The following is a 27,178-nucleotide window of genomic DNA, read 5'->3' on the forward strand; positions in this document are numbered from 1 at the left end:
ATTTCTTATTTGATTATTTAAAACAATGGTTGAATAGAAGTTTTAAAATACATGTTCTGAGTAGTTTTCCTAAGTAACATTTATTGTCTTAATTAATTTAACACTATTTAATATAAAATTAAATAGCTTTACTGCCTTTCCTTTCTATCATTAAACCAAAATGAAATAATTTCCCAGTTTGAGGTGGTTTTTATTATTTAAATCTCTAAGTTATGTGTTGGGTTTTTTTAAATCTGCCTTTGTAGTTATAGAAAATCTATAAGCATTTTGTGTGTGTGTTTTGTGTGTTGTTGTTTTTTTGCCTCAGTGACATCTTGAGCATATTTAAAAAGAAGGAAATCTACTTTTTCTAGTAGTGACTTCTAGGATTCAAAGAGCCTCATTTTTTTAAAGTTGTTTTCAGAGCAGGTTAATAAAAAAGTAACTGTCTTTCACTAAAGCTAGACTAGGACTTATGCTATTTTATTTTTAAAATATATTTGTATTGATTTCAGAGAGGAAGAGAGAGGGACAGAGACAGAAATCATTGATCAGCTGCCTCATGTACACCCCACACTGGGGATTGAGCCCACATATGCCCTGACTGGGAATCAAAAGGTTATCTCTTGGTTCATAGATTGACGCTCAACAACTGAGCCATGCTGGCTGGGCTATGCTGTTTTATTTAAAGTAATAAAATGGATGGTAAACAGCAACATAGTATTTAAAATATGTGATAACTGTTTTTTACTTCCCTGTAAACATCTTTTCATCAAAAGCATACAGTAATGAAAACTAGGTAGATTTTTAGAACAAAGAAACATAATTAAATGCAAATAAAACAAAAATATTATACATTTTTATGTTACAACATTACATTTGGTACTGCAACCTTAGATTTTAAATTGTAGGAATGTGATACAATAGAAACTTTCCAATATTTAAAAAAATTACAAATTTTATGTAAATATAACTGACAACTTCCTCACTCTTTAGTTCACATAGATATAACCTAAAAAAGAAAAAAAATTCAAAATAAAAGGAAGTTGTATTAAAAAAAGCAGCTATTATTTATTTTCAACACATTGAGATTAGGGAAGTACAAAAATGGTAACTAATGCTAAATTTGAATTATTATTTCTTAAAGGATACTAAGATCTTACAGATTAAACCAGGTTTATAATAAGAATTATTTTCTGCAAATTCTAATTACTTTAAAATTATACTATAAATTATCTTCCTTTCTGCCTTGAATTTCCTTCCCCATGTAATTAGGGATTTTCAAGAATCAAAACTATTATTGTCTCTTAAGAACAAAAGCCATAGAAACTGCTAATTATATCACAGTTGAACATGTTTTTCTTCTTTGAAGAGATCCTGAATTTCCGGCATTTTGAGAACATTTTCTGACCAGAAGATGATAGAAATGTGAAGCTACACTGGTGTTGCAACCAGTATAACTAGTTTCTATTTATAATAACATTCATGTTATTAAAAAGTTGCCAAGATCTGTGTCAAATAAAATTAACCTAAATATTCCCTGGTCCCTAAATCATTACTTTATTTTAAGAATCCGGCCACATTCCTACAGATATTCCCTTTTCCCTAGAACTCAAGGGCCTAATCACAGGCAACTGCAAGGAAAAGCTCCCTGTCAATGCTGACTAGGAATTAACGCCCTAGTAATGGGCAAATATCAAAAAGGAACTTTTTTTCTTTTTCACGTATATAATTGACATTTTATTTCACAGAATACAAAAATGTTCAGTTTACATATTCAAAAAAATATATGGAATTGCCTTTTTAAATAAAACTGTTAATGACATTCACAAATATCAGTTTTGCCATCTGTAGATTCTAAGCTACTTTTCAGAGGGAAGAAAAAAGGAAAAATTAAGTACACACATAAATTTTAAGAAAATTTAATAGAAAAAATTAAATTGGTATTACATAGTTGCTTGTATTTTTGTTTTGCTTGGGATTTTTATTTGTTTCTTTTGGGTGAAAATTTTAATTAATCAATTTAACTTTTAATCATGTATAAAATATGTGGGTGATAAAACTGTATGAAATCTTTAACAATGCTCAGAAGATAGATAAAAATAAAAAGGTTTACAAGTCATTTAAGTCATATGGAGCTAGAATATTCCCAGTAACAATACTAGACGCAAAAAAGAACACTTATAAATATATGTATGAGTACCCAAATATTCCTAATAAATTCTAAATTACAGGAATGAATCAGAAATAGGAAATCTCTTAATTCATTGTCTTAATATGTTAATAATAAACTATATGCTTTTTCTTATTTAATGTTGAAAAATAAATCAAATGACTTTTTTTGATTGGTTAAAATATATTAGCTAGGAGTAGAAGGAAATGTTCTTACCCTGATAAAGAAGAAAAAGATGAAGAATACTAATTAAAGTTCTTAATGAATAGAAAAGCATTATTAATATAGGTAAAATGCTAGTATAATTATCTATATAAAAAATCTATACAATAAAAGCCCAGCGACCATTACGGCAGGACTGGAACCACCAGTTGCTATAACGAGCTGGCCACAGGGGCCGCCACTAGCACTACTGCCAAGCCCGAGGGCCCCGGGGCCAGTGGTGCAGCCACGCCAAGGCGTAGATAAAGAAGAACAAGAAGGTGGCCAGCGTGAGCATGCAGCTTGAGATGAAGGCTCTGTGGAACGAATTCAATCAGCTGGGCACCAAGATGATCGTCACCAAGGCTGGCAGGTCAGGGTGCCCCTTTCCCCGCTGTGACCCTCCCCACATGGTGCTAGTCTAGGCAGCAGGTTTTGGCCTGATCCACCCAAGCGAGACTGAGAAGCGGGGTGGGGGACCCAGCCTGGCCACTTGCGGGTCCCTCTCGGCCCGGGCCAGCTCCTTCACTCTCTGAGTACCGGCTCTAGGATAGCCGCCTGGCGCTCCGGGCCGGAGGGTACTGCTCAGGAGGCCAGGAAGGTGGCGGAGAGAAACCCTGTGGACCTTCCGCAGGACCAGCAGCCCAGGACCCCCGGCACTGCCAGAAACGGACCGGCTCAGAGCACACTGAGCTTGGGGGGGAAAGCAGCCACCTGTGAGGGGCCTTGCCACCAGCCAGCTCCCGGTGGATCCCACCTCAAAGGAAACTGGGTCTTTGGTTCCTTAGTTCAGTCTATCTGTCTAAAGGGGAGCACCTGGGCTCGTTTTAGGGGAGAATTAAGTCTCTAAAACAATGTGTTCTGTTCCATGGGGATTGCTACCCAGTTGTCTTAGGCCTAAATTCCAGGTGATTGTGGGGCCTGGCTCTGCCACTGGGGCCCACATCTTCCAATTGGCCTGTATTTGTTGTAAGGGCCCAGAGAGAAGAAGGGGAACAAGTTTTTTGATGCATTGGATTTGACCAACAGACAAAGGCGAGTGCCAGGTTGTGTCTACACTGAGTGGCCAGATTATTATGATCTCTGAACGCATAATAATCTGGCCACTCAGTGTATATCCTACCTAATAAAAGAGTAATATGCAAATTGACCCTAACTCCACTACACCCACCAGTCACGCCCACAAGCCATGCCCACCAGCCAATCAGAGCAAGTATACAAATTAACCCAACCAAGATGGCTACAGCCACGGAGAAAGTAGGAGGGAGGCTTGGGTTTCCAAGGCGATAGAAGAAGCCAAGCTTTCCCCTGCCCTGGCCAGCCTAAGCCTCCACTCAAAGCTACAAAGTTTCAATTATAGAAGGTAAAAAAATCCAAACAGAAATGGCTGCTGGCCATGGAGGGAGCAGGAGGCTTGGCTCCACTCTAGGATACAAAGTTTCAATTGTAGAAGGTAAATAAATTCCAGATACCAGGGCCTCTGCTTGGGTCACCAGGGGGCGTGGCTGGCCAGCAAACCACCATAGGCCCCTCGCTCAGGCCGCTCCACACCCCAAGGGAACCCCCACCCTGATCCAGGACACCAGGGCAAACAAGCTGGCCCCCACCCGTGCACCAGGCCTCTATCCTATCTAATAAAAGAGTAGTAAAAAAGAGTAATATGCAGATTGACCATCACTCTAACACACAATATAGCTGCCCCCATGTGGTCCAAGATCCTGCCCCCATGTGGACACAAGATGGCCACCACAAGAAGGCCAGCAGGGGAGGGCAGTTGGGAGGCACCAGGCCTGCAAGGGAGGACAGCTAGAGGCGATCAACCCTGCAGGGGAGGGCAGTTAGGGGTGACCAGGCTGTCAGAGGAAGGAAGTTGAGGGCAAACAGGCTGGCAGGGGAGCAGTTAGACATCAATCAGGCTGGCATGGGAGTAGTTAGGGGGTGATCAGGCTGGCAGGCAGGCAAGCAGTTGGGAGCCAGCAGTCCTGGACTGTGAGAGGGATCCCAGATTGGAGAGGGTGCAGGCTGTGCTGAGGGACACCCCCTGCCCCCGTGCATGAATTTCATGCACCGGGCCTCTAGTCCTATATAATAAAAGGCTAATATGCAAATTGTCCTCTCGACCAGGAGTTCAACCAGCAGGCAGGCCGGCCAACCGCCCATGTTCCCTCCCCCTGGCCAGGCTGGCCAGACTCCACCCATGCAAGAATTCATTCACCAGGCCTCTAATATATCAATTTTAGTTACATTCATAGCAAAACTGAGTGGAAGGTACAGAGATTTTCCATATACCCCTACTCCCACGGTGTGGGCTGTGCACATCCTCCTATTGTAGTTGAACCTTGCTTGCTCTTGGCATCTCAATGGGAGGGATTTACTCCCAGGATTTGATTGGCTGTGAGGAATGGCTGCAACCACCATGGAGGATCAGCTGTGCAGGGTCTGACACCCAGAGCAGGATTTACTTCAGTGGGGCTCTGGTGCCAATTGAGTCCACTCCTTGAGTGTGTTTTTTTGGTTAGGTCATTATTGAGTTTTAAGAGTTCTTTGTATATTTTGGATAACAGTTCTTTATCAAATCTCTTGCTAATATTTTCTCTTAGTCAGTGTCTTATGTTTTCATTTTCTTTGTATAATCATCTTTCAAAAGATTTAATTACTTCTATGAAATGCATCTTAAACTTATATTTTTCTCTTTATTTTAACCATTACCAACTAGTGGGGTATGATTATGTATTGGAGAAAGAGTTGAAAGTAGGCACTTGTATGATTTTTTTTTTCTTTTTAAAGTAGATTTAAATCACACCTATATTATATTTCTTTGGTGTGGTGAATTTTTTAGCTCATTGCTTAAGCACTGAGATTTTTAGAAAATAAATCATACACACTTAATTGAGGTTATTTCATCTAAAGCAGAGTAAGAACACTGTCTAAAAAATTGATGAACTTCCTGGCAAAGGGAAGGAAAACGTGCTCTAATTTAAAATGAAGAGAGTTAGGTAATACCACATTTCTTGAACCTCTACCAATTTTCTATTTAAGAGAGAAAGTTTTAATGTGAAGTCATTGATTGGGTAAGATCATATAAATTACTTGTTACTATGGGGCAATGGCTTTTCTAAATAGAAAATTCTATTTTCTTTAGATGTAGGAAATGAAAGTTTGTTGCTTTGGTTTTCTTCATCCAAATCCAAAATTTATTTTTAATTTGTATTATATGCAAAATAGCATAATTATTTTTTTTGAACATGGACTCTATGGATAGCATATTTTTTTGTGTAGGGAGAATTTATATTATACATATTCTATTTAATTTGCCTTCATGTTGACATCACCTGTAATGGCAAAGTAAAAGGATAATTCTTTTTTCCCAAACCTTTCAGTGTTTAGAAAATTTTGGGGAAAAAAATCTGTATTAAGTCATTGATATCTTTAAGTAATAAAAATTAATATCCACAATATATGTGTCATATATGTGTGTGTACATGCGTGTGCACACATAACCATTATAAGTTCATAAAAATATTCTTCCTAGAAATTATTTCCTTCATGAAATCCCATCTGATCTTCTAAAAAAATGAATAATCTAATCATATAGTAGTTTATGCTTAACATAATTAAAAAATATAATGTAAATGATGAAAACAACTTATGATGATAGATGACTGCATTCATAGAATGAATTTATTCATTGAAGACCTAATATATGGAATAATCAATAAATATCGCAGCTTCCTGTAGTTGAGGGAATAAATGTCAAAATTTATAGAAATGCCTAAAACATTATAATTGAAGAAGCTGGATTAATCTAATAACATCAAAATATTTCTAATTTATGTTTAACACTAGAGGCCTGGTCCATGGATTCATGCACCAGTGAGGTCCCTTGGCCTTACCTGCAGGGATCGGGCTGAAACCAGCTCTCTGACATCTCCCCAGGGGTCATAAATTGCGAGAGGGTGGTTCTCAGTTAATGCACCCCAGAATCGGGCTCATCACTTGAGAACCACACCTGCCAAGTCACCTCAGCTCCGCAGCTCCTTTGTTAAGCATCTACCCCCTGGTGGTCAGTGCACCTCATAGCTGTCAGTCGAACAGTCAAATGGTTCTTGCGAATAGCAGGACATTATATACAACTCCCAAAATCTGCAATGGAAAAAGTCACTCTAATCTTACCTAATAATAGACAAACATGAAAATTGACCATACCTCTGCTACGCTCACAGCCTATCAAGAGTTTGTATGCAAATTAACCCAGCAAAGATGGTGGGTTAATTTGCATATGCAGGCTCGGAGAGGGAGGGAGCTACAGAAGCAGTGCTCTGGCCAGGAGCGAGGACTTGCAGGCTCCCAGGCGGCTGGGAGCGAGGACTTGCTGGCTCCTAGGCGGCCGGGAGCAAAGCCAGGGTAAGGAAGGCCTATTCTTGCATGAATATTGTGCAAAGGGCCTCTAGTATATAATGAATAAAGTACATAATTATATAATTTCCACAGTCAAATGTTGAGTAATTCCTTCTTATATAACCAGTCAATGAAAGAAAAAGACTACATATTTACAAGATAAGAGAGTAGAAACATAGACCACATTTTGGTAGATAATTATAAAATAATAACAACAAAATAATCCTGACCTTATGATATATCCACTTAGTTTAATTAGATTAATATTCCAATCACTTTCCTTAAAGCCTACTTTGTGCTCAGCACTATGTTCCTTCAATTTGTGAAATTCATCAAAATAGAGAAATGGTTGGAAGATATGCATTCTAGAAATAAATCAATCAGCAAAACAGAAAGGTAAATACAAAATATGACAAGATGTATTTTCTTTAAAAAAAATACACAAACTAAATATTTATTTTCTTTTTTAAAAATATGTTTTTATTTGTTTCAGAGTGGAAGGGGGAGGCAGAGAGAGATAGAAACATTAATGGTGAGAGAGAATTATTGATCAGTCACCTCTTGCATGCTCCCTACAGGGGATGGAGTCCACAACCTGGACATGTGCCCGATGAAGAATTGAACCATGACCTCCTGGTTCATAGGTCGATGCTCACCACTGAGCCATGCCAGATGAGCTATTTTCAATTTACTTTCCAAACAGAATTCTACACAATATAGTCAGTTATATGTGAAAATGTTTCTATTTGAATAGATGACAAAGACCATAATGTTTAAGTAAAAGGAACATACGTAGTTTCTAGATATAGAAAAGTAAAATATACATTGAAGATTACACTATATCAAATTTGCATGTCTATGAAAATCTAAGTGATGCTCAGTTTTCAGGCTCAGTTATATGCTTGAAATTCTTAATTTTGCTATCGTTTACTTTAAGACTGAGCCACAAAGGTAACTATTAGTGAAGAAAAAAGTAAATGACTCTTTTTACCACCTATAATACTGTAGTTATATACTATATTTTCTTAAATTTACATGAATACTTTTATCTACCTAAGATCACCTTTGCTGAAAGTTAGGAAAAACTACTTTTTGTTTCAGGAGGCATAGACAATTTTTATATTCAGGAAATTGAAAGAATTATATAATTATACATCTTGGCCCTCCACCTAGATGATACAAATATATAATTTACTATAACTTATCACTTTCTGTCTATCCATTCATTCCTCTCCATACATCAAGCATTTTTTTAAATGAAATCAAAGTAGATATCAGGCATCAGCACACCTCTTAAATATGATTAGTAGTGATGTGAGTTCAATATTTGTTTATGTATTTGTTTTTATTCTGACAAGATTTATATACAATGAAGTGCACTAATCTTAAGTGTATTTTCATTTCTCTTGATTAAATAGCTAGAAATGGAATGGCTGAATCACAGGATAAGTATGTATTTGGTTTTACAAAATACTTCCAGACCATTTTACACTCCCCTCAAAAATTACATGAAGAAGGATGTTAAACAATAGATTGGCATAAACAAATTGAGTATTGATATTGAAGTCACTCTTGGCATTATGTGAAAGAGAAAAAATAGGCTGATAACTAGAAACTTAAAAACCTATAGAAAGGATGAAAAACCTGTAAGGACCTAAATTAAGACATGAAGGATACAGATAGATATGAAAGATAGAGAGATGGAAATAAAACTTGGTGATTAATAAACTGTCAATGGAGAGGAAGGCGAACTCAAGACTAATTCCAGGCTTCTGAGTTGAGCGACTCTAATAGAGGGTATTCAAAGATAAATGACAAAACCATGCCTCAAAAGAGCTTCGTGAACAGCCCTGGCTGGATAGCTCAGTTGATTAGAGGGTTTTCCTGATACGCCAAGATTGTGGGTTCAATCCCTAGTCAGGGCACATACAAGAATCAACCAATGAATGCATAAATAAGTGGAACAACAAATAGATATTTTCATCTCTCTCAAATAAATAAGTAAATAAATTTAAATTAAAAGAACAAACACACTGTATCACTATAAAGAATAATCCAGGGTGCCCTGACCAGTGTAGATAAGTGGTTAGAGAGTCATACTCTAGAGATCTCGGATACAATTCCCAGTCAGGGCACATATGCGGGTTTGATCCCTGTTTGGGGCACATGAGTAGGGCAACCTATCCATGTTTCTCTCTCACATTAATGTTTCTCTCTCTCTCTCTCTCTCTCTCCCCTTCTCTCACTCTAAAATCAATGGTAAACATATCCCCAGATGAGTAAAAAAAAAAAAAAAAAAAAGAATAATCTCGGGCAAGTGGGAAAGTATAACTACTCTAATTGAAATACAAACAAAATATAATATAGAAACTCAGAAGACAAGTTTCCACCTCAAGAATTAAATAAAGCACTACGCACTTTGGAACGTATTTAAAAAGGGTCTTGAAAAATGACAGGATTCTCATAGAGGATTTGCATAAGTAAAGTCACTTAAGAAAGAAAGTCCTGGGAATCCAGAGTGATAAGACAGAAGGGGATAGGGGAAATGCAATTTTTCTTAGTAGGTGAGCCTACTAAGTGAAGACCTTGAATATCTTTAAAGGAGTCCGAATTTATAAATGTTGAATCACTATATTGCACACCTGAAATTTATATAATAGTGTATGCCAACTATACTTAAATTTAAAAATAAGTAAATAAATAGATAATTGAGACTGAATTTAATTATTTAGCCTTTGGAAAACCATCAATATAATTAAGTGTATGTTTAGAAATTCACATTGGCAGAATCGTGAAGTGTTGATTTAAAAGAATGATTTGAGGGGGGTGGATCTTTAAAGAAGCCAAGCCAATACTTTAGGAGAGAGATGAGAGAACATTAGATAATTAGAACAAAAGAAGTAAGGAAAAAAATATGCTAAAAAATGTGTGAGGGATAGAATTGGTAAGAAATTACAACTAAGCAGATATGGGAGATGAAGCTGAAAATATGACAGTGAGATAACTCTTTGCAGTATTAAATAAGGGAAACCATAAGGTTACTAATTTGATTTGACATATCCTACTGGAGACACCACACTCCACAGTGATGTTTGTGATTACTTCATATGTTTCTTCTCCTAAGCCCAATATCCCAAAGACTTTCCACTTCCTCTTCAGTAATGTGCCTTCAGTTGAGAAAAACTGTGGAAAGTTTGATTTGATTATGACTGTTTAATTCAAATAGATTTATTTTGTAGTGGTAGAAAACAGTAACTTTTTCCACTAATTTTTATTACTATTAAAAACTGCTTTCCTTGTTAAAATAGTAAACAAAATAACCAAATGGTGTACAAGCCTATGCTACATGCAGACCTGGTGGAAAATCCATGGGTAAACACTTGATGCCGCATGATGCTGTAGAAAGAACTCAGCTCTTGTTTATGTGCTAGCTTGCACTTTGGGTATTTAGTGGGTCTTAATGTCAGGGTTTCTCCTGGGATGAGTTTCTCCTTGGATGGATTAGGAAAATGTATGAAAAGCACAAGGAAAGAGCACAGTAAATAGTTCCTATTATTTACTTCAATTCGGGCTCATCTTCCATCCTAATCAGCCCTTCTCTCCTTCCTGACATGACTCATCTTCAACTTTCTTCGGGTTAAACTATCCCAAGAGCTGATCATAGTTTCCCAGCCAGCTAAGCATCAGAAGTTTTTCCAGGCCTGTTCCTTGGCAGCCAGAAGTTTTTCTATTCCACAGCCAAAAATGATATATCCACTCTGCGCAGGCTGTTAGCTAAGAATGTAAGAAGACTTTGTGCTGCATTCCCTACATTCCCCATGTGCTGGAAGTTCCATTCAAGGTCTTTTGATTCAGGGGGCTACTCCCCCACCCCCCTGCCCTCACGTCGCAGCAAAGCTGAAAGGGAAGAAAGCAGTCAAGGTGGCTGTCAGCCTGCTGTGCTGGCTGTCCTGTGGTGATGAGTTGTCCCCATCACCAATTTCCCCTCCAGCTAGCTTATAACTATTTTGAAGCCTGAGTCTGTGATACTGGAAATATTTAATTTGAAAATTTAAAAAAAGAGAGTTTTACAATTTACCTAAATTGCTATTTGTTCCTTTCAGTTTTGTTTTGTTTTTTATTTTATTGACTTTTTACAGAGAGGAAGGGATAGGGATAGAGAGTCAGAAGCATCAATGGGAGAGAAACATTGATCAGCTGCCTTTTGCACACCTCCCACTGGGGATGTGCCTGCAACCAAGGTACATGCCCTTGACCGGAATCAAACCGGGGACCTTTCAGTCTACAGCCAACGCTCTAGCCACTGAGCCAAACCAGTCAGGGCATCTCAGTTGTTTTTTTTTTTAACAGGTTTATTCCTTCCTCATCAGCTGCTCCTGATTCAACTTGCTTTCAGTCACAATCAAAGTGTATGTTACCATTAACAATTTTTAACTATTTTTTTCTTTACTGATTAAGGTATTACTTAATCAGTAAAGAAAAAAATAGTTAAAAGTTAAAAAAGTTAAAAATAGTTAAAAATATTAAGGATGTGTCCTTATCCCCCCACTGCCTCCCCACCCCCCCCCCACTCATGCCCTCACCCCCCTGGTGTCTGTGTCCATTGGTTAGGCTTATATGCATGCATACAAGTCCTTACCCTCCCCTACCTTCCCTCTGAGGTTTGACAGTCTGATCAATGCTTCTCTGTCTCTGGATCTATTTTTGTTCATCGGTTTATGTTGTTCATTATATATTCCACAAATGAGTGAGATCATGTGATATTTATCTTTCTCTGACTGGCTTGTTTTGCTTAGCAAAATGCTCTCCAGGTCCATCCATGCTATTGCAAATGGTAAGAATTCCTTCTTTTTTACTACAGAGTAGTATTCCATTGTGTACCATTAACTTTTAAACATAGGTTTATATAGTATATTTCTTAAAATTTTCTAAACAGTGTTATGATAACAGCTAGCAATTGTGAAGGCCAATGATATGCTGACATAGGTAGGTAGATAGGTAGGTAAAAGGAAAGAAAATAAGACAGACAGACAGAAGGGAAGAAAGGAGGGAAAGAAGATATATATTTCTCCCAGCACTTCTCAGACATATATACTTAGGTTATTCTGACATAAGTATATAAGGAAACTGAAGTTAGTTGACATTAATTTATTTTTTGAGGTTACAAATCTAGTGAATGGGAGAAGCTTGGATTTTACCAAGTTTTCTCTGATTCTTATCACAGTGAAAGAAGAATTATTTTGGTAATTGAAGGTATGTATTTAGTAAGAATTTACCTTCATGAATAGTTATTAGGTCAGTAGGATAACCTTTTACTGTGAAGAAAATAAGAGTATATATATATATTAGAGGCCCAGTGCACAATTAAATTGTGCGTGTGTAGGGTCCCCTAGGCCTAGCCTGCCATCACGGCCGTGTCCACCGCCCTGCAATGCCTCACAATCTCCACGGACGCTGCCAGTGCCCCGCAAGGCTCCCAGCTCGCATCCTTCCCCACACACCGCCTCCTCCGCTACAGTGTGCGCTCCTGCCCCTCCCCCTGCTGTGGGAGCACCTCCGCTCACCACCTGGGGACCTGTGCCATGCTCCCCACGCCCGCCCGCCCGCCCGCCTCCCACCTTGCTGCACCCTCTTCGCTGCGCGAGTCCCCCACCCCCTGCCAGCCAGCCCTGTGTGAGCCCCGCCCCAGGAGAGGTGCTCCATGCCCCTCCTGGTGACCACTTGTTTGATTGTGATGCCGTTATGGCATGACGACCACAGACCTTTTATGATATAGATGATGATAGATGATAGATAGATAGATAGATAGATAGATAGATAGATGATAGATAGATAGATAGATAGATAGATAGATAGATAGATAGATAGATGATAGATAGATGATAGATAGATGATAGATAGATGATGGATAGATAGATGATGGATGGATAGATAGATAGATAGATAGATGATAGATAGATAACTGTACAAATTTTGAAAGGTTCCTTTTACTCTCATAAGTGGAATCATAATTGATTCAGAGAGATGAGTAATTTTGAGGTTTTTTTCTCCAGTGGATTTATGGTTTTCTCATTCTGCTGTGGAACCTCCTAACATGCTTTGCAAGAGGATTGAATGAGTGTTTCATGGTGTGAAACTAGTCCTTGTAGTATTTACATAAGACAGCTTACAATCATTCATTCCATCCTCTATTCTAATGAACTATGTATAATTTATATCCTAGAAACCCAATATATGTCCTAACTTCTAAATTTATAGACACCCTAAAAGCCTTCATTAATCATCCTTTAAATTTAGTTCACTTTCAGGAAAAAAAAAATATTTCTACAATGTAGTTGTATGTTCTTATACTTTGTGGGCTTGTTCATGGAAAGGATAGGTCCAGCCAAATGTTGGTCAAAATGTTGCTATACCCAGGATTCTGACTGATCCTAATGTTGAGAGCAGGAAAATGTGTTCATTATTTAAATAAGCTCCGGCTGCCAAATGAATCATAAAGGCAGCTGCGTGTCCTGTGCCAAGGTGTCATTTTCATTAAGTGCGAGATTGCACCTGAAGGACAGTTTAATTTGCAGCTGCTAAAAATATTTCGACAGAGTGGTACTATTTCAAGTGGCAGGTGGTACCCAAACGTGAATTTTGCAAGAAATGCCATCTGTGAGATGAGGTGTGGAAGAATGTCAAGGGGGTGGTAAAGGAGATAAAGCGGGGGGAGAAAAGAGAAGTGTATTTACCCAGGGCTTATTGCTATTATCTTGACTACAGATCCCATGCTTCACATCATAGCATTGGCCCAAGATTATTAAATATGATTATTTGTTCAGCTTCTGCCATGTGCTCAGGGCATTGCAAGAGTACCACAGTACCTGCAAAGACAAAGTTTCTTCCCCAAAGGCATACCAGTCAAGCTATCCAAATGAGAGAATCCTTTCCCACTGTATTTACCTTTCACAGTGTTTGCATTGCAGTTTTGTGCTGCTGAGATAAATGCACTTTGATCTTGCTTAAATGGGTTTTTCCACTTTCTTTTGATGTCAACTTTAACATACATCCACACTGGTTTCCTGTTCCATGCAGCAAGAAATATTTTCGAATTGTACAAGCTGAAAGATTTTGTTAAATTATCGTCATGAGAATGTGAACTTTACAGAGTTGAGAACATCGCAATGGGGCACGTTATCAAGGGGCATTGTAGCTGGTTACATTATGAAAAGATCTGTGTATGTGTACCTGTTAGTTTCAATGGACGTGGCCACTCCGAAATCAGGAATTTTATCTGGAGGCTGGAAATAGGCATCCTCTGCTTTAATAGGCCACAGACACAACTTTAAAAGAAAAAGAAACTAGTAAGTTTGGATTACTTCTCATTTCTGCGTGCCATTTGATGGTAGCAACTGGAAGTAGAATAGCATCTTTCGAATAACTTTCTTAGGTTCCTAAGGAGAAGTGATACAGTAGATCAGTCTGAGTGGTAAAACTTTTCCATGGGGAATTTTTGATGATAAGACCAGTTACTGAATAGCATGTAGTTTTTCAGGACAATGGTAACCTCTGAACTCCAACACATGCATTGTTTTTAGCTTCATATAATGGAGAAACATGCCTTATGTTACTTTAATCCTATTGATGGAATCTAATTTTGAAAAATTGCAAACAGGTCATTGATTTTTGCTGTATTCATTGTCTGACACAAAGGATGCAATAAAAAAAAAAAGAAAAGCTTCTTCCAGGTTAAAAGAATATTCGTAAAATTTCAGAAGACTATTTGAAAACCTGCTATTGTGTACTATACCTCTTAAAAATAGTTGCAATTTAAATAAGAATGTCTAAGCATTTCTTTAACCAGAAACCTAGATATCGAGTTCAGTTCATCCCAGAAGCTTTAATTAACAATGTCAGAAGGCAACAAAATGTTATACTTCCTTTAAAAAAATAAAATCTACACAAATGCCAGTTATAACAATGGTCATGGGGATGTGAAATACAGCATAGGGAATATAGTGAATAATATCATAATATCTATTTTTGGTGTCAGAGGGTACTAGGGTTATCAGGGTGATCACTTTGTATCTATCTATATATATAAAAACCTAAGCCACCATCCGACTGTCTGATGGGTAGCTATGTTGCACAATGACCACCAGGGGGCAGACGCTCCAAGTGGTAGCTATGACATGCACTGACCACCAGGGGGCGGACACTCAATGCAGGAGCTGCTGAGCTGTGAAGTGGCAACTGTGGTTCTCAAGTGACTCACCCGGAACCAGAGAGGAGGGAGCCCGATTCCAGGGTGTGTCACTCAAGAACTGCCCTCTCACAATCTGGGACCCCTCGGGGGATGTCGGAGAGCAAGTTTTGGCCAATCCCCACAGACCAGGCTGAGGGACCCCACCGGTGCACAAATCCATGCACCGGGCCTCTAGTGTTATATAAATACCTAACATTATGTTGTAGACCTGAAACTGATATCATACTGCATCTTAACTGTAATTGAAAAGCAATTTTTTTTTAAATGTCACAGAATGAAAATAAAACCTACACATTTTAATTTAGGAGATTTTAATTCATTTACTTCTTAAGAACAATGCTCTGTTTCAGAAATTATGCTTAGTATGGAAGAAATAGTCAGCAAAAAATAAAAAGACTGGCTTATAAGAAGAAAGGGGAAAGAAAACAAGTGAGTAAATCAGAGTTTGATGGATTCTAATTAAAAAATGTGCACCAGGTGCCAGGGAATGGTTTGTGTGCCCAAAGGCGATAGACAGTACACGATGGTTAGGACAAGGTGAGGCCAGCAGCGAGGGAAGTAGACCCCATGTGACTACCAGGAGAGAAGTGTGAGGACCCTCATCTGAGTGGTTGCAGTGGGACAGATTCAGAATGTGCTTCGGGGAATACTTAGTTCTGTAGAGAAGCTGAAGGCAAGCTAGGGAGGAATATAGGACAAATGCCTGTCATACTAAATAGAAACATGAGGATAATAGAAAATGAATTAAATGTTATAAAAGAAGTAGAAGCAAACTTTTGTGTTATGTGAGCCACATGCCTATAAAGTCAGTATCTATGGTGTTTTCTAGAATGATAAACAGGTTCACTAAGCACTTAAAGAAGGAGTAGTAGTCAGTTCTGCTGGAACAATAGGTAAAAGTTCATTTGTGAATGACACTGATTGCCCTTCATTTATTTTCTACATTAGAGACACTGTGAATAATGTAACTGACAATGTTTTCCATTTTATTCTTGTGCTAGAAAGATTGGAGCTAAATATGTGGATATATATATATATATATATATATATATATATATATGTAATAACTGCTCTTAGCCATTTTTCTGGCTCGGAGTAACAGCAGAATTATTGTCCTCTCTGCTTAATTTATGCTATTTTGTCATATCCTATGACACCTGCCATCTGTTTTTTGATAATGTATGGTATTAATGCATTCATACTTACTTCTGAAGCACTGTATGCATGGCTTAGAAGAAATAGATAATACATGTAGAAGGCCAGTTAGAGGATTGCAAAAATATAACTGTAAATTAAAAAGGACATTAATTGTGAGGGTAACAGTAAAAAGGTAGTAAAAATGGTAGCAGGGATGTATTTGATAATAAATTAAGAGTGCAAAGGAGAACTGTAGGAGATGGAGGGAGGCAATTTAAGGTAAAATAACATTTTATATCTAGATATTGATGTTGACAATAACCAAAATGGAAAGGGAGGAAGGAGCAAAACATTTTTAAAAGAGAAGTTGCTATGCTCCTTGCTTGGTGTGATGAATTAAAGTTGCAGTGAGATATCTAGGTAGGATATTTTAGTCAGAATTTGAATTTTAAGCTCATCTTTTTTTCCTCACTCTCATATCTATCCTTCCTCAAATGTGCCCTAACCAAATAAATGAATCCCATCCAACCAGTTATTTAAATCAGACATTTCTTTAATATTTTCTATCATTTTTCCTACTACTCCTTATATACAACATCTTATCAATGAACATAATCCATCAATTCTACTTTTACATAAACCCTGCATGTGTCTACTTCTTTACTTATAGCTCAATATTACCATCATTTCTCACCACTCTCCAGACTGATCTTTCTGCCTTCATTCTTGCCTCTCTATAACTGTTTTCTCTACAGGAACCAGAATGATCTCCTCAAAATAGAAATCTGAGAATGGCATCACTAGGTTTAAAACACTCAGGGTTTCCCTCATAGCTAGTAGGACAATAAACTGCTTCCCTTTTGTTCTGGCTTCTGTTTAACCTTCTCTCGTCATATCTGACCACCTCTGTCTTCACTGGTCACTCTCTGTGTGCACAGCATTCTCTGCTGTTTCTGTGACTTATCACATATGTTCCTTCTGCCTGGGACACTCCTGGTTCTTCTTTAGGCCTTGAATTATATGTCATATCTTCTGAGAAAAACATTCCCTAATTCTTTCAAGGCAAGATTGACTCTTCCATTTCCTTCTGCATTATTTCCAAACTCTCAGTTTTGTTCTTTTTATGCAGTTTTATAATTTATTTAATTGTTGGTATTCTCTCACAGACAGTAAGCATAACACTTTTTACCATAATATCCCCTAATCTTCCACTCTGCAGAGCACATAGTAAGTGCTTAGGAAATATTTGATAAGTGAAAATAAACATGGTGAGTGATTGCATGAAGAAAGATTATTATTGGAGTAATATTCTGTACATTATTGGATTGATAGCAAATAAAGGGAGGCCTTATTAGAGGATAGCTCATTTCTCCGCAGAAAAGAAAAATTGAGGGATGAAGGAAGAAAAAATAGGGTGGTCTGGGCCTTATCAATATAGCAAATAACAAATTCATCTTTGGAATGTAAAGTGAGAGATGGTAGTACCTTATTGATTTTAAGACAATCTGAATGACTTTTTAAAGTTGTTGTTAGTACATCTACAATAAGTATACTAATTCCTTAGGGTCACCAAGATTCTTATTTAATATAGAGTGAATTTATAGCACACCCATATACCATTACTACTTGATTTTCTTTATCCTTGCTTAGATGTAGAAGCAAGTGGAAGGAAGTTCTGAGTTTTGCACAGCAGGAATAGTGAATGTTCATAAGGCTAAGAGGTCCTAGGGAAATAGGGAAAACAATTAGAATGACTGATTAGAATGTTCAGATTGAATAAAGAGAATTCACCAGTGAGGAGAGGAATAGTCTAAGGCAGTGGTCAGAAAACCGTGGCTCACGAGCCACATGCGGCTCTTTGGCCCCTTGAGTGTGGCTCTTCCACAAAATACCACGGCCTGGGCGAGTCTATTTTGAAGAAGTGGCATTAGAAGAAGTTTAAGTTTAAAAAATTTGGCTCTTGCCAAAACCGGTTTGGCTCAGTAGATAGAGCGTCGGTCTGTGGACTGAAAAGGTCCCAGGTTCGATTTTGGTCAAGGGCATGTACATTGGTTGGGGGCACATCCCCGGTGAGGGGTGTGCAGGAGGCAGCTGGTCGATGTTTCTCTCTCATCGATTTTTCTAGTTCTCTATCCCTCTCCCTTCCTCTCTGTAAAAAATCAATAAAATATATTTTTATAAAAATTTGGCTCTCAAAAGAAATTTCAATTGTTGTACTGTTGATATTTGGCTCTGTTGACTAATGAGTTTGCTGACCACTGGTCTAGGGGAATGAGAAAGGAGATAAGAGGACAAAATAGCACAAGAAAATAGAAGACAAAATTGGAGGATTGAAGAAGTAGATTATGAATAGTGAGCAGACGTTTTGACCAAAAAGAATTTCTAAATTTGAAATATTAGAAAAATATTTATTTTAAATTTTTTGAAGAGATCATATAGAGACACCTATCTTATCTAAGAAAGAGGGAATACGCTAATTGACTGTCACACCCTCACAAAGATGGCAATGCCCACAACCAATAAGGAGGGAATATGCTAATTGACTTGACTTCCACGCCCTCAAAGATGGCGGCGCCCACAGCCACAAGATGGCGGTGCCCAGGCCCTCAGCTCCCCAGCCACCCAGGCTGGCCCGAGGTGCAGGCAAGCCTCGGATGTTGGCTGCCCGGCTGCCCAGGGGCCCAAGGCAAAGGCAAGCCTCAGATGTTGGCTGCCCAGCCGCCCAGGGTCGGCCTGAGGTTCAGGCAAACCTCAGATAGCAGCTGCCCAGCTACCCAGGGCCGCCCAAGGCTCAGGTAACAAGGGCCAGCTGAGGCTTGTGCTGACGGCAGTGGCAGCAGCAGAGTTGTGATGGGGGCGTCATCTTCCCCTGATCGCTGGGTTGCCTCCTGCCCCTGAGAGCTCCTGGACTGTGAGAGGGGGAAGGCCGGGCTGAGGGACTCCCCTCCAGTGCATGAATTTTCATGCACCAGGCCTCTAGTTTTATTATAATAAGAATGAATCTTTTCCAGTATAAGATATAATCTAAATTTCTTAAAGATAAGTTTTATTAAATTGGCATTATTTCTCTTTTTATATTTTAATAAATTTAGCTGTTATTTTCCATGTATAATTTTAGTTTTTGGCTGTACCTGAAGCTATGTCAAACTGTTAATTCATCTATAATATCTTCCACTCCTGTAGTATCAGATATTGAAGGAGAGATAAGGATTGAAAACCCTTTTACCAAGTAGTTCATATGTTGTTTGAATTCTTTCTCACTAGCATCCACATTTGTAAGCTGATAATTATCCTGACATATTTTAGAAAGTGAACATGATGCTTGATATGACTTCTCTCATGCTCAAACATCAAGAGAATATTTATACATGTAAAATTTCTTTGTATTGTTGTTGTTTTTGTGCTTCTAACATTGCTTTTGTTAGATTATTGCCTTCTGAGAACAAGAAATATATATTATTCATTTTGTTTTTTACATGGTGTCTTGTATATATTTATGATGAAATAAAAGATAGTTGGATTTAATTACTTGAAATTATTTAAGTTATTCAAGTGTTTGTATGAACAACTGCACTCATTTTGGGGGTAATATTAGACCAACTTCTTCTCCATTGCTCCAGTACTAAAGCAGAAGAATGTGTGAGTTTTTATAATTAAAAATAAAAATTCTGTAGCTGAATTTTAATGTGATCCCTTAAACTTAACATGTGATTGAAGCTTCCTCTTGGTATCATCTAATAATAACATAATATCTTTGTTAACATTTTATAAAATTGTTTCACATGCACTATTTAAGTTTAAAATATTTGTTTGTATATGTTCATGTTGAACAATGTCACCCCAATAAATTTAATTAAAAATAATAAAATATTTGTATATAAACTATTTGTGACACACAGGGTGAATAGAACACAATTTTAAAATTAGGCATTTGATATCTGAGAAGTAAGAGTATTGTCAAGGTCACCGAAACCTCGGCCAGGTAGCTCAGTTGGTTGGAGTGTCATCCCGTACACCCAAATGATCCCAGGTCAGGGCTCATATCCAGGTTGCAGATTTCATCCCCATTCGGGGCATGTACAGGAGGCAACCAACTGATGTTTCTATCAGACATCCATGTTTCTCTCCTTTTTTTCTGTCCCTTCCCCACGCTCTCTCTCAAAAAAAAAAAAAAAAAAAAAGTCACAAAAGATGCAAGTGATGAACTGTGTTCTTTCATACACTCACACCTCACTTCTAGGAATCTAATTTCATCGGTGAGGTAATACTTCTTTGGTTTGTACATTAAAATTCCTACTGTCACATTAACTATTCCTCACAAAATTCCTCATATACATATGAACAAGTACAATTTTATGAAGATCAGATTTGCAAACAATTATTACGTTTAAAGTAATACATTATTTTATGTATCTAAAAAATTCTGGTGCTAAGTGATTCCAACTTTTAAGTTACTATTTTCCTACTCTTATTACAGTGGAACACTGAACTTAAAATGTGAATAGGTAATATTCATATGTTTTAGAGAGTCTGTATAATTTGCCTAAGAAGGATAGTGGAGTGTAGCCCTGTGAGATATACTAAGTACATGGTCCCAGAACAAATGTTAAAGGAAGGCTACAAGCATGGAAAAGAGGATAATAATGATTATTCACAGGTGTAAAGACTGGCACTCAATAACATAAATAAATCTGGTTTCGGGATTCTGAATTCTTTTCTGGTCTCTTAAGTATGAGGCTGACCGGTGGGTATATATTTCATTGTTAACATAATGCACCATGGGAGTATAGGTAGATTACTCTAAGAATTTAAATACCTGCAATAAGTGCTCTCAGTGAGAGGAAGTCAACTTTTTAGTATGTCACATAGTAAAGCCGTGAAGCTAGTACATATTTTATACAGTTTGTATGAGCCACAACCAGATCAACCCAGGGTATTTACAGAAGGTTTTTTGAAATAGGACTCTAAACCCTGTGTTTAATCTAGACAGACTTATTTTTTTTTCCCTTTTTTCTTTCCTTCCCTCCTAGCACAGATATTTGTTGACTGCTCACTGTGTTTTAGGCTATTGAATCACAGCACCAAGCAAAACATGCCAAGTTCTTCTTCTCATGGAAATTATACTGCATTGGGTGGAGAGAGAAAAGAAAATAAGCAAATGAATATTAGATATAGACAGAGGCAGAGAGCTGTTTAATAGCAGGCAATGAACCATCTTAGGAACAAAATTAATGAATGAAAATAAGTTGTTGTTTTGTTTGTTTTTTAAGCCCTGGTATAAGGATTTCAAGGCTTTTAAAGAAGGTAATCAACAAGGGGCTTTTTGATAATGCAATATTTGAACAAAGACCTGAGTAGTAGTAGGAACCCACACTTGAGGATATAGGAGGGCAGAGAGATACACAGGGCAGAATGATTTGAGACAGGACTGAGAGGGCTTGACTTGTTTGAGAACCAGAAGGGGGAGGCTTGGCTGACTAGGAGTGACTTAGAGAAGGAAGGGTAGGTTGAAGAAAAGGCATGTGGGGTAGCAGGGGCTGGACTGTATAGGGCTTCTGATTACTATAAGAATTAATATTTCATTGTGAGTGGTTTGGAAAGATATAGGAGGGCTTAGAGAGGTAAGTGACATAGCAGAGGTGCACTCTGGCTGTTGTGTGGAGAAGTGAGCCAAGGTTGGTAAGGTAGAATCAAAGAGGCTATAAGGTGTCTATTGCTGGCAATGGTGGTCTGAGAGAGACAGGTCTTAAAGGATGTGGTAGGAAATGGTGAAAATAGGGATGGGCTGATAGAATGTGGAATGTGAGAGACAGAGAGGACTCAGGGTGGCCCCAGGGTTTTTGGCTTGAGTGCCTGGAAAATGATATTGCTGTTCACCGAGATGGGAACAACATGACAGGATTTATTTTTTATTGTTGTATTATGTGGATCTCATTTCTCCCCTCCTACCCAATTTTTGCTGGAAACTGGAATAGATGAATTGGTAGTTTGATTTAGAATATCTTATGCTTGGAAGGAAGAATACTTATTGGTGATGGCAATAAGTAATATTAGATAGCACTTAAAGTTTGCCAAATATTTTTTTAGCCAGTAATGCATTTGAACTATGTGGTCACACTGCTGATTTCTGCACCTAGTCCTAACTTTCTGGGGGAAAAAATTAATGAGTGTTTTTATTACATATAAGGTAACTTGTAACATAGTTTAAAATACATAAGGAATGGACAAACAAAACAGAAACAAACTCATAGATACAGAGAACAAACTTACGGTGCTTTATGGGACACTAGTTGGGGATCTTGGTAAAAATAGGTGAAGGAATTAAGAAATACACAATTGCAGTTACAGAATAGTCATGGGGATATAAGTTTATCATAGGAAATACAGCCAATAATATTAAATAACGATGTATGGTGCCAGGTGTATACTAGAATTGTTGTGGGGAACACCGTGTAAATTCTATTATTGTCTAAACCCCATGCTGTATACCTGAAACTAATATACAATAATATTAAGTGTCAACTGTCATTTGAAAAAGGAGTGGTTCACATATACTGGAAAAAGTGAACTAAGCAAAATTAGTTCTTGAAATATATCAAATAGGAGTTAAAAGAAAGTGAAAATGCACTGTAATGAATGGTATTATACATCCAAATGTGAATTCATATTTATCCTATAATTTGTCTCTCAGATCCAAGGTTCATTAGTGCCCACCTCATCCCAGAGAGTGACAACCCTGAAGATGACAAAGTATATTTTTTCTTCCGTGAAAATGCGATAGATGGAGAACACACTGGAAAAGCCACTCATGCTAGAATAGGTCAGATATGCAAGGTGAGGTGAAGAAAAATAAATTGAGGAAGATACTGTTGAATCACAATTTCATTTCTTTTTCTTTTCCACCTATGTGCAAATGCAATGAAAAATCTGACTAAAATTCTTGAATTATCATTATAAATATTTAAATGCTGAAAAATGATTGAAAACATATCATTGTTTATGAGTAACTTCATAGTCAAACAAGCAAGCATAGGTTGTGAGGCATTACTTCAAAATTATATTACGTGGACTTAGTTTGAAAGTCTAGAGAAATAAATATTTTATATTACCTAGGAGAATATATACATTTTTGTATCCTCAAACCTAGCACACTTCCCTAAAATGTATAATTTTTGAATGAATATTTGTTGTTAGGATAACTAAATTATTAATATAAAAGTAATAAATATTGTTTTTATAAATTGATTATTATAACATCCTATGTACACATGCACATACATAATTTTGAGGCTTTGAAATTGATCTGCATAATTATTTACTGTATGACACAAAATTAAATGTAATATGGCATTATAAGTTTAGATATATATAATAAAAATTGATCAATACTTATGGATTAATTAGTATCAGTGTGAAGATATGATAACAGTACTAATTTCCCCTCTACCACTGTATAGTACAGTATATGTGCAATATGGACAAAGTCAACTGTTATTATATACTAGAGGCCCAGATCACGAAATTCGTGCAGGGTCCCTCAGCCCAGCATGCACCCTCTCACCCTCTCCAATCTGGGATCCCTCTCACAATCCAGGACTGCTGCCTCCCAACCACTCGCCTGCTGGCATGCCTGCCTGCCAGCCTGATCACCCTCTAACCTCTCCCCTGCCAGCCTGATCGATGCCTAACTGCTCCCCTGCCAGCCCGATTGCCCCTAACTGCCCTCCCCTGCCAGTCTGGTCACCCCCAACTGCCCTCCCCCGCAGGCCTGGTCACACCCAACTGCCCTCCCTTGCAGGCACAGTTGCCCCCAACTGCTCTCCCCTGCTGGCCCGATTGCCCCTAACTGTCCTCCCCTGTAAGTCATTCCTTGAATAAAGTTTGAGTGAATAAATTTGACCAGCAATATGATTTTAAAAGCACAGGTATTTGTATCATGTCACTCAAATTTTCTCCTTTCTCATTTTGAAATATGAGGAATTATATTGTGAATCTATCTCAAGATAAGAGAAATATTTGAGATTAGCTTTTGCATGCAAGGTTCCCAAAACCAGCGTTTTCTCCTTTCAGAACGACTTCGGGGGGCACAGAAGTCTGGTGAATAAATGGACGACATTCCTCAAAGCTCGTCTGATTTGCTCAGTGCCAGGTCCAAACGGCATTGACACTCACTTTGATGAACTTCGTAAGTACAGCTGGTGATATTTTACAGAGAATGTTTGCTCAGACTTTGCCATGATAATAAAAAATGCAACTTTTCTCAATTTTGTTTTCAAACAGAGGATATATTCCTAATGAATTCTAAAGATCCTAAAAATCCAATTGTATATGGAGTGTTTACAACTTCCAGGTAAACAACTTTTTACCATCTTATCATAGAAACTTTATGTCCTTTAGGTGCTTTCTTAGCATCCATCATTAGTGAAAATATATTCATGGAAGAAGAATGTTGGCTTAACCTTTGAGGTGTGCATTCTTGGATGGCTGAAATAATTTATGATCTCAATAGTTGTAAAAAAATTAATTTTAGCAAAAAATATCACTACAAAAATAACTCTGAAAAATGTATGTCTTGTTCTATATATAGCTTTGATTTTACAAATTGAGCACAATGTAGAATTTTATAAAAATGGGAATCTGTTTTATAAGTTTACAATACTATAAAGTAAGAGTGAAAAAACATTTTTCCCTCCCCTCTCCTATCTCTTCTCCTCATCTTCCTAGCCCCTCTTCTTTCCTCACTCTTTGTCCCTTTGTCCTTCCCCTCCTTACTACCTTTTCCTTCCTCCCTTTTTGCCCTTCCCCTCCCCCCAGTTTATATGTCCCTCAAGGCTCTTGCTATAAATCAAACAGCAATTATTTTCTATTACATTCAGTATAAAGTTTACATTACCTGGAATCGTTCAAGGAAATATACAAGCACATAAGTAAGGGTATGTGTTCCTATATGGATAAATGTTTAAAAGAAGAGTAATTTAAAATCAAAAGTCAGGTAAAATGCTACAGGGGATTGCGATAGCATAAGAGGAAGATTAACTGCAATATCCAAAATTGATTTATTCTGTAAATATTAACGCCATTACAAATTGATTGGATATTTTTACTTAATTTTAAAAATAACAAGTAAAAATTTAAAAACCCATATTGCTAAAATGATATACAAGCCTAAATAGTTTCCCCCTTTGGTTTAAAAACAGAATGACAACTAAAGAATGTGAGAGGTCCAAACTAAACAAACTTTAACCCATCTCTCTGCTTCCTCAATGCCTGTACAGTGGTTCTCAGACTCGAGAGAATTCATTGAATCACCTAGAGCAGTGGTCGGCAAACTCATTAGTCAACAGAGCCAAATATCAACAATGCAACGATTGAAATTTCTTTTGAGAGCCAAATTTTTTAAACTTAAACTTCTTCTAAAGCCACTTCTTCAAAATAGACTCGCCCAGGCCGTGGTATTTTGTAGAAGAGCCACACTCAAGGGGCCAAAGAGCCTCATGTGGCTCGTGAGCCGCAGTTTGCCGTCCACAGACCTAGAGAGCATGTCAAAATACAGATGGCTAGGCCCTGCCCCCACAGTTCCTGATTCTGTAGGAATGGGGCAGGGCCTAAGAATTTGCATTTCTAACACATTCCCAGGTGACCCCATGCTGTTGGTCTTAGAGAACACACTTTGAAAATCACTGGCTTAATAATGCGTAAAATAATTCTGCCTCTCTACTTCAGTGAGATTGATGTCTGCATGTGAGTTAGTCTTAAGAGCTGTAAATTATAATCAGTGTTGACTTATTTCAAAAGAGATGAAAATGGTTAAATAAACGTTAGAATCTATGATGTATCATATGTGTATTAACGTGCTATTCTATTATGAAAATACTAGAGACCGGGTGCACGGATTCTTGCACCAGTGGGGTCCCTCAGCCTGGCCTGCGGGGCTCAGGCCAAAACTGGCTCTGTGACCTCCCATGAGGGCTCTCGGATTGTGAGACCCCCTCCTGCAGGCCCAGCCCCCAGGACCTGGATGCCCACTGCTCCCTCCCACCTCCCTCCTCTCTGGGTCCAGGATGCGGGTGAGGCAGATTCGGAACTGACAGTGCCCCAGCAGCAACCTAACCCATGGCTGATTCCACAAGGAATCAGGCTCCCTCCTCTATTGGTCAGAGTGTATGCCCCCTGGTGGTCATTGCACGTCATAGCTACCAGGTGGATGATCGAACAGTTGGACAGTTGCTTAGGCTTTTATTTATATAGTTTGTTATTAAACTCTACAGCTATTTACTGAGATCGACTCTGTGTCAGGGGTCATGCAGTATGCAACTGAAGCTACAGAAGAGAACCCAGGCATGCTTTCATCCCTCATGAAGCTTGCACTCCACTAGACATTATATATATGCAGTGATTTCTGTATAATAAAATCTTATAAACACATGTTTTTCATTTGGTCTGATTTATATGTAATTTTCTCTGGGAAAGATTGGTTAAAAGATAAGCATTCCATATTTTAAATGTGCACAACTGTTTTATATCATGCTATAAATACATCCCTCAACATGTACTTATATAAGTAAAATAAAATGGAAAATTGTGGCACCTCATGGCAAACTTCCAGTTTGCTTCAATTACCTGATTTTTGTCTAGCAAAATGATGGGGATAATTGCTATAATACTCCACCTTGACTAGGATGTGATAGCTACTGACTTAAAATTATTTTCAGTGTTGGGAAGAAGTGATTTTAAATACCTTCACAACAATTAGCTGATCTAATACTTATGGTGGTTTGGGAGTTAAAAATAATATAATGTAACACATCATATGACCTTGACTATTCATTTTCTGCTCATTTCAGCTTTAAAATGAATTCTTAAGCCTTCTTGTTTAAAAGTTTCCTGGTTTCATTTATGACGCATGAGGCTTAACATATTATCAAAGTTTACATTTTCATTTCTAGTTGATGTCAAAATTAAAAGTTACTTATTAGAATATCAGTGTATGTGTTTTTCCCATAAAAGATTATGCATAATATGAGTATATATTCTACAAATAA

General features: G+C 37.7%; 1 protein-coding gene across 2 annotated transcripts in view; it reads left to right on the forward strand.

Moving 5' to 3' along the window:
* Positions 1-27,178, forward strand: part of SEMA3A (semaphorin 3A) — a 196,674-nt gene that overhangs the window by 125,074 nt on the left and 44,422 nt on the right. For both annotated transcript variants that reach the window (XM_028157967.2, XM_054726411.1), the window contains 3 exons: positions 22,828-22,970; positions 24,207-24,321; positions 24,417-24,486. In XM_028157967.2, the coding sequence (XP_028013768.1) occupies positions 22,828-22,970; positions 24,207-24,321; positions 24,417-24,486 (328 nt within the window). The remainder of the gene's footprint in view (positions 1-22,827; positions 22,971-24,206; positions 24,322-24,416; positions 24,487-27,178) is intronic.

The sequence above is a fragment of the Eptesicus fuscus genome, chromosome 14 (assembly GCF_027574615.1).
Source record: "Eptesicus fuscus isolate TK198812 chromosome 14, DD_ASM_mEF_20220401, whole genome shotgun sequence".
Taxonomy (NCBI): Eukaryota; Metazoa; Chordata; class Mammalia; order Chiroptera; family Vespertilionidae; genus Eptesicus; species Eptesicus fuscus.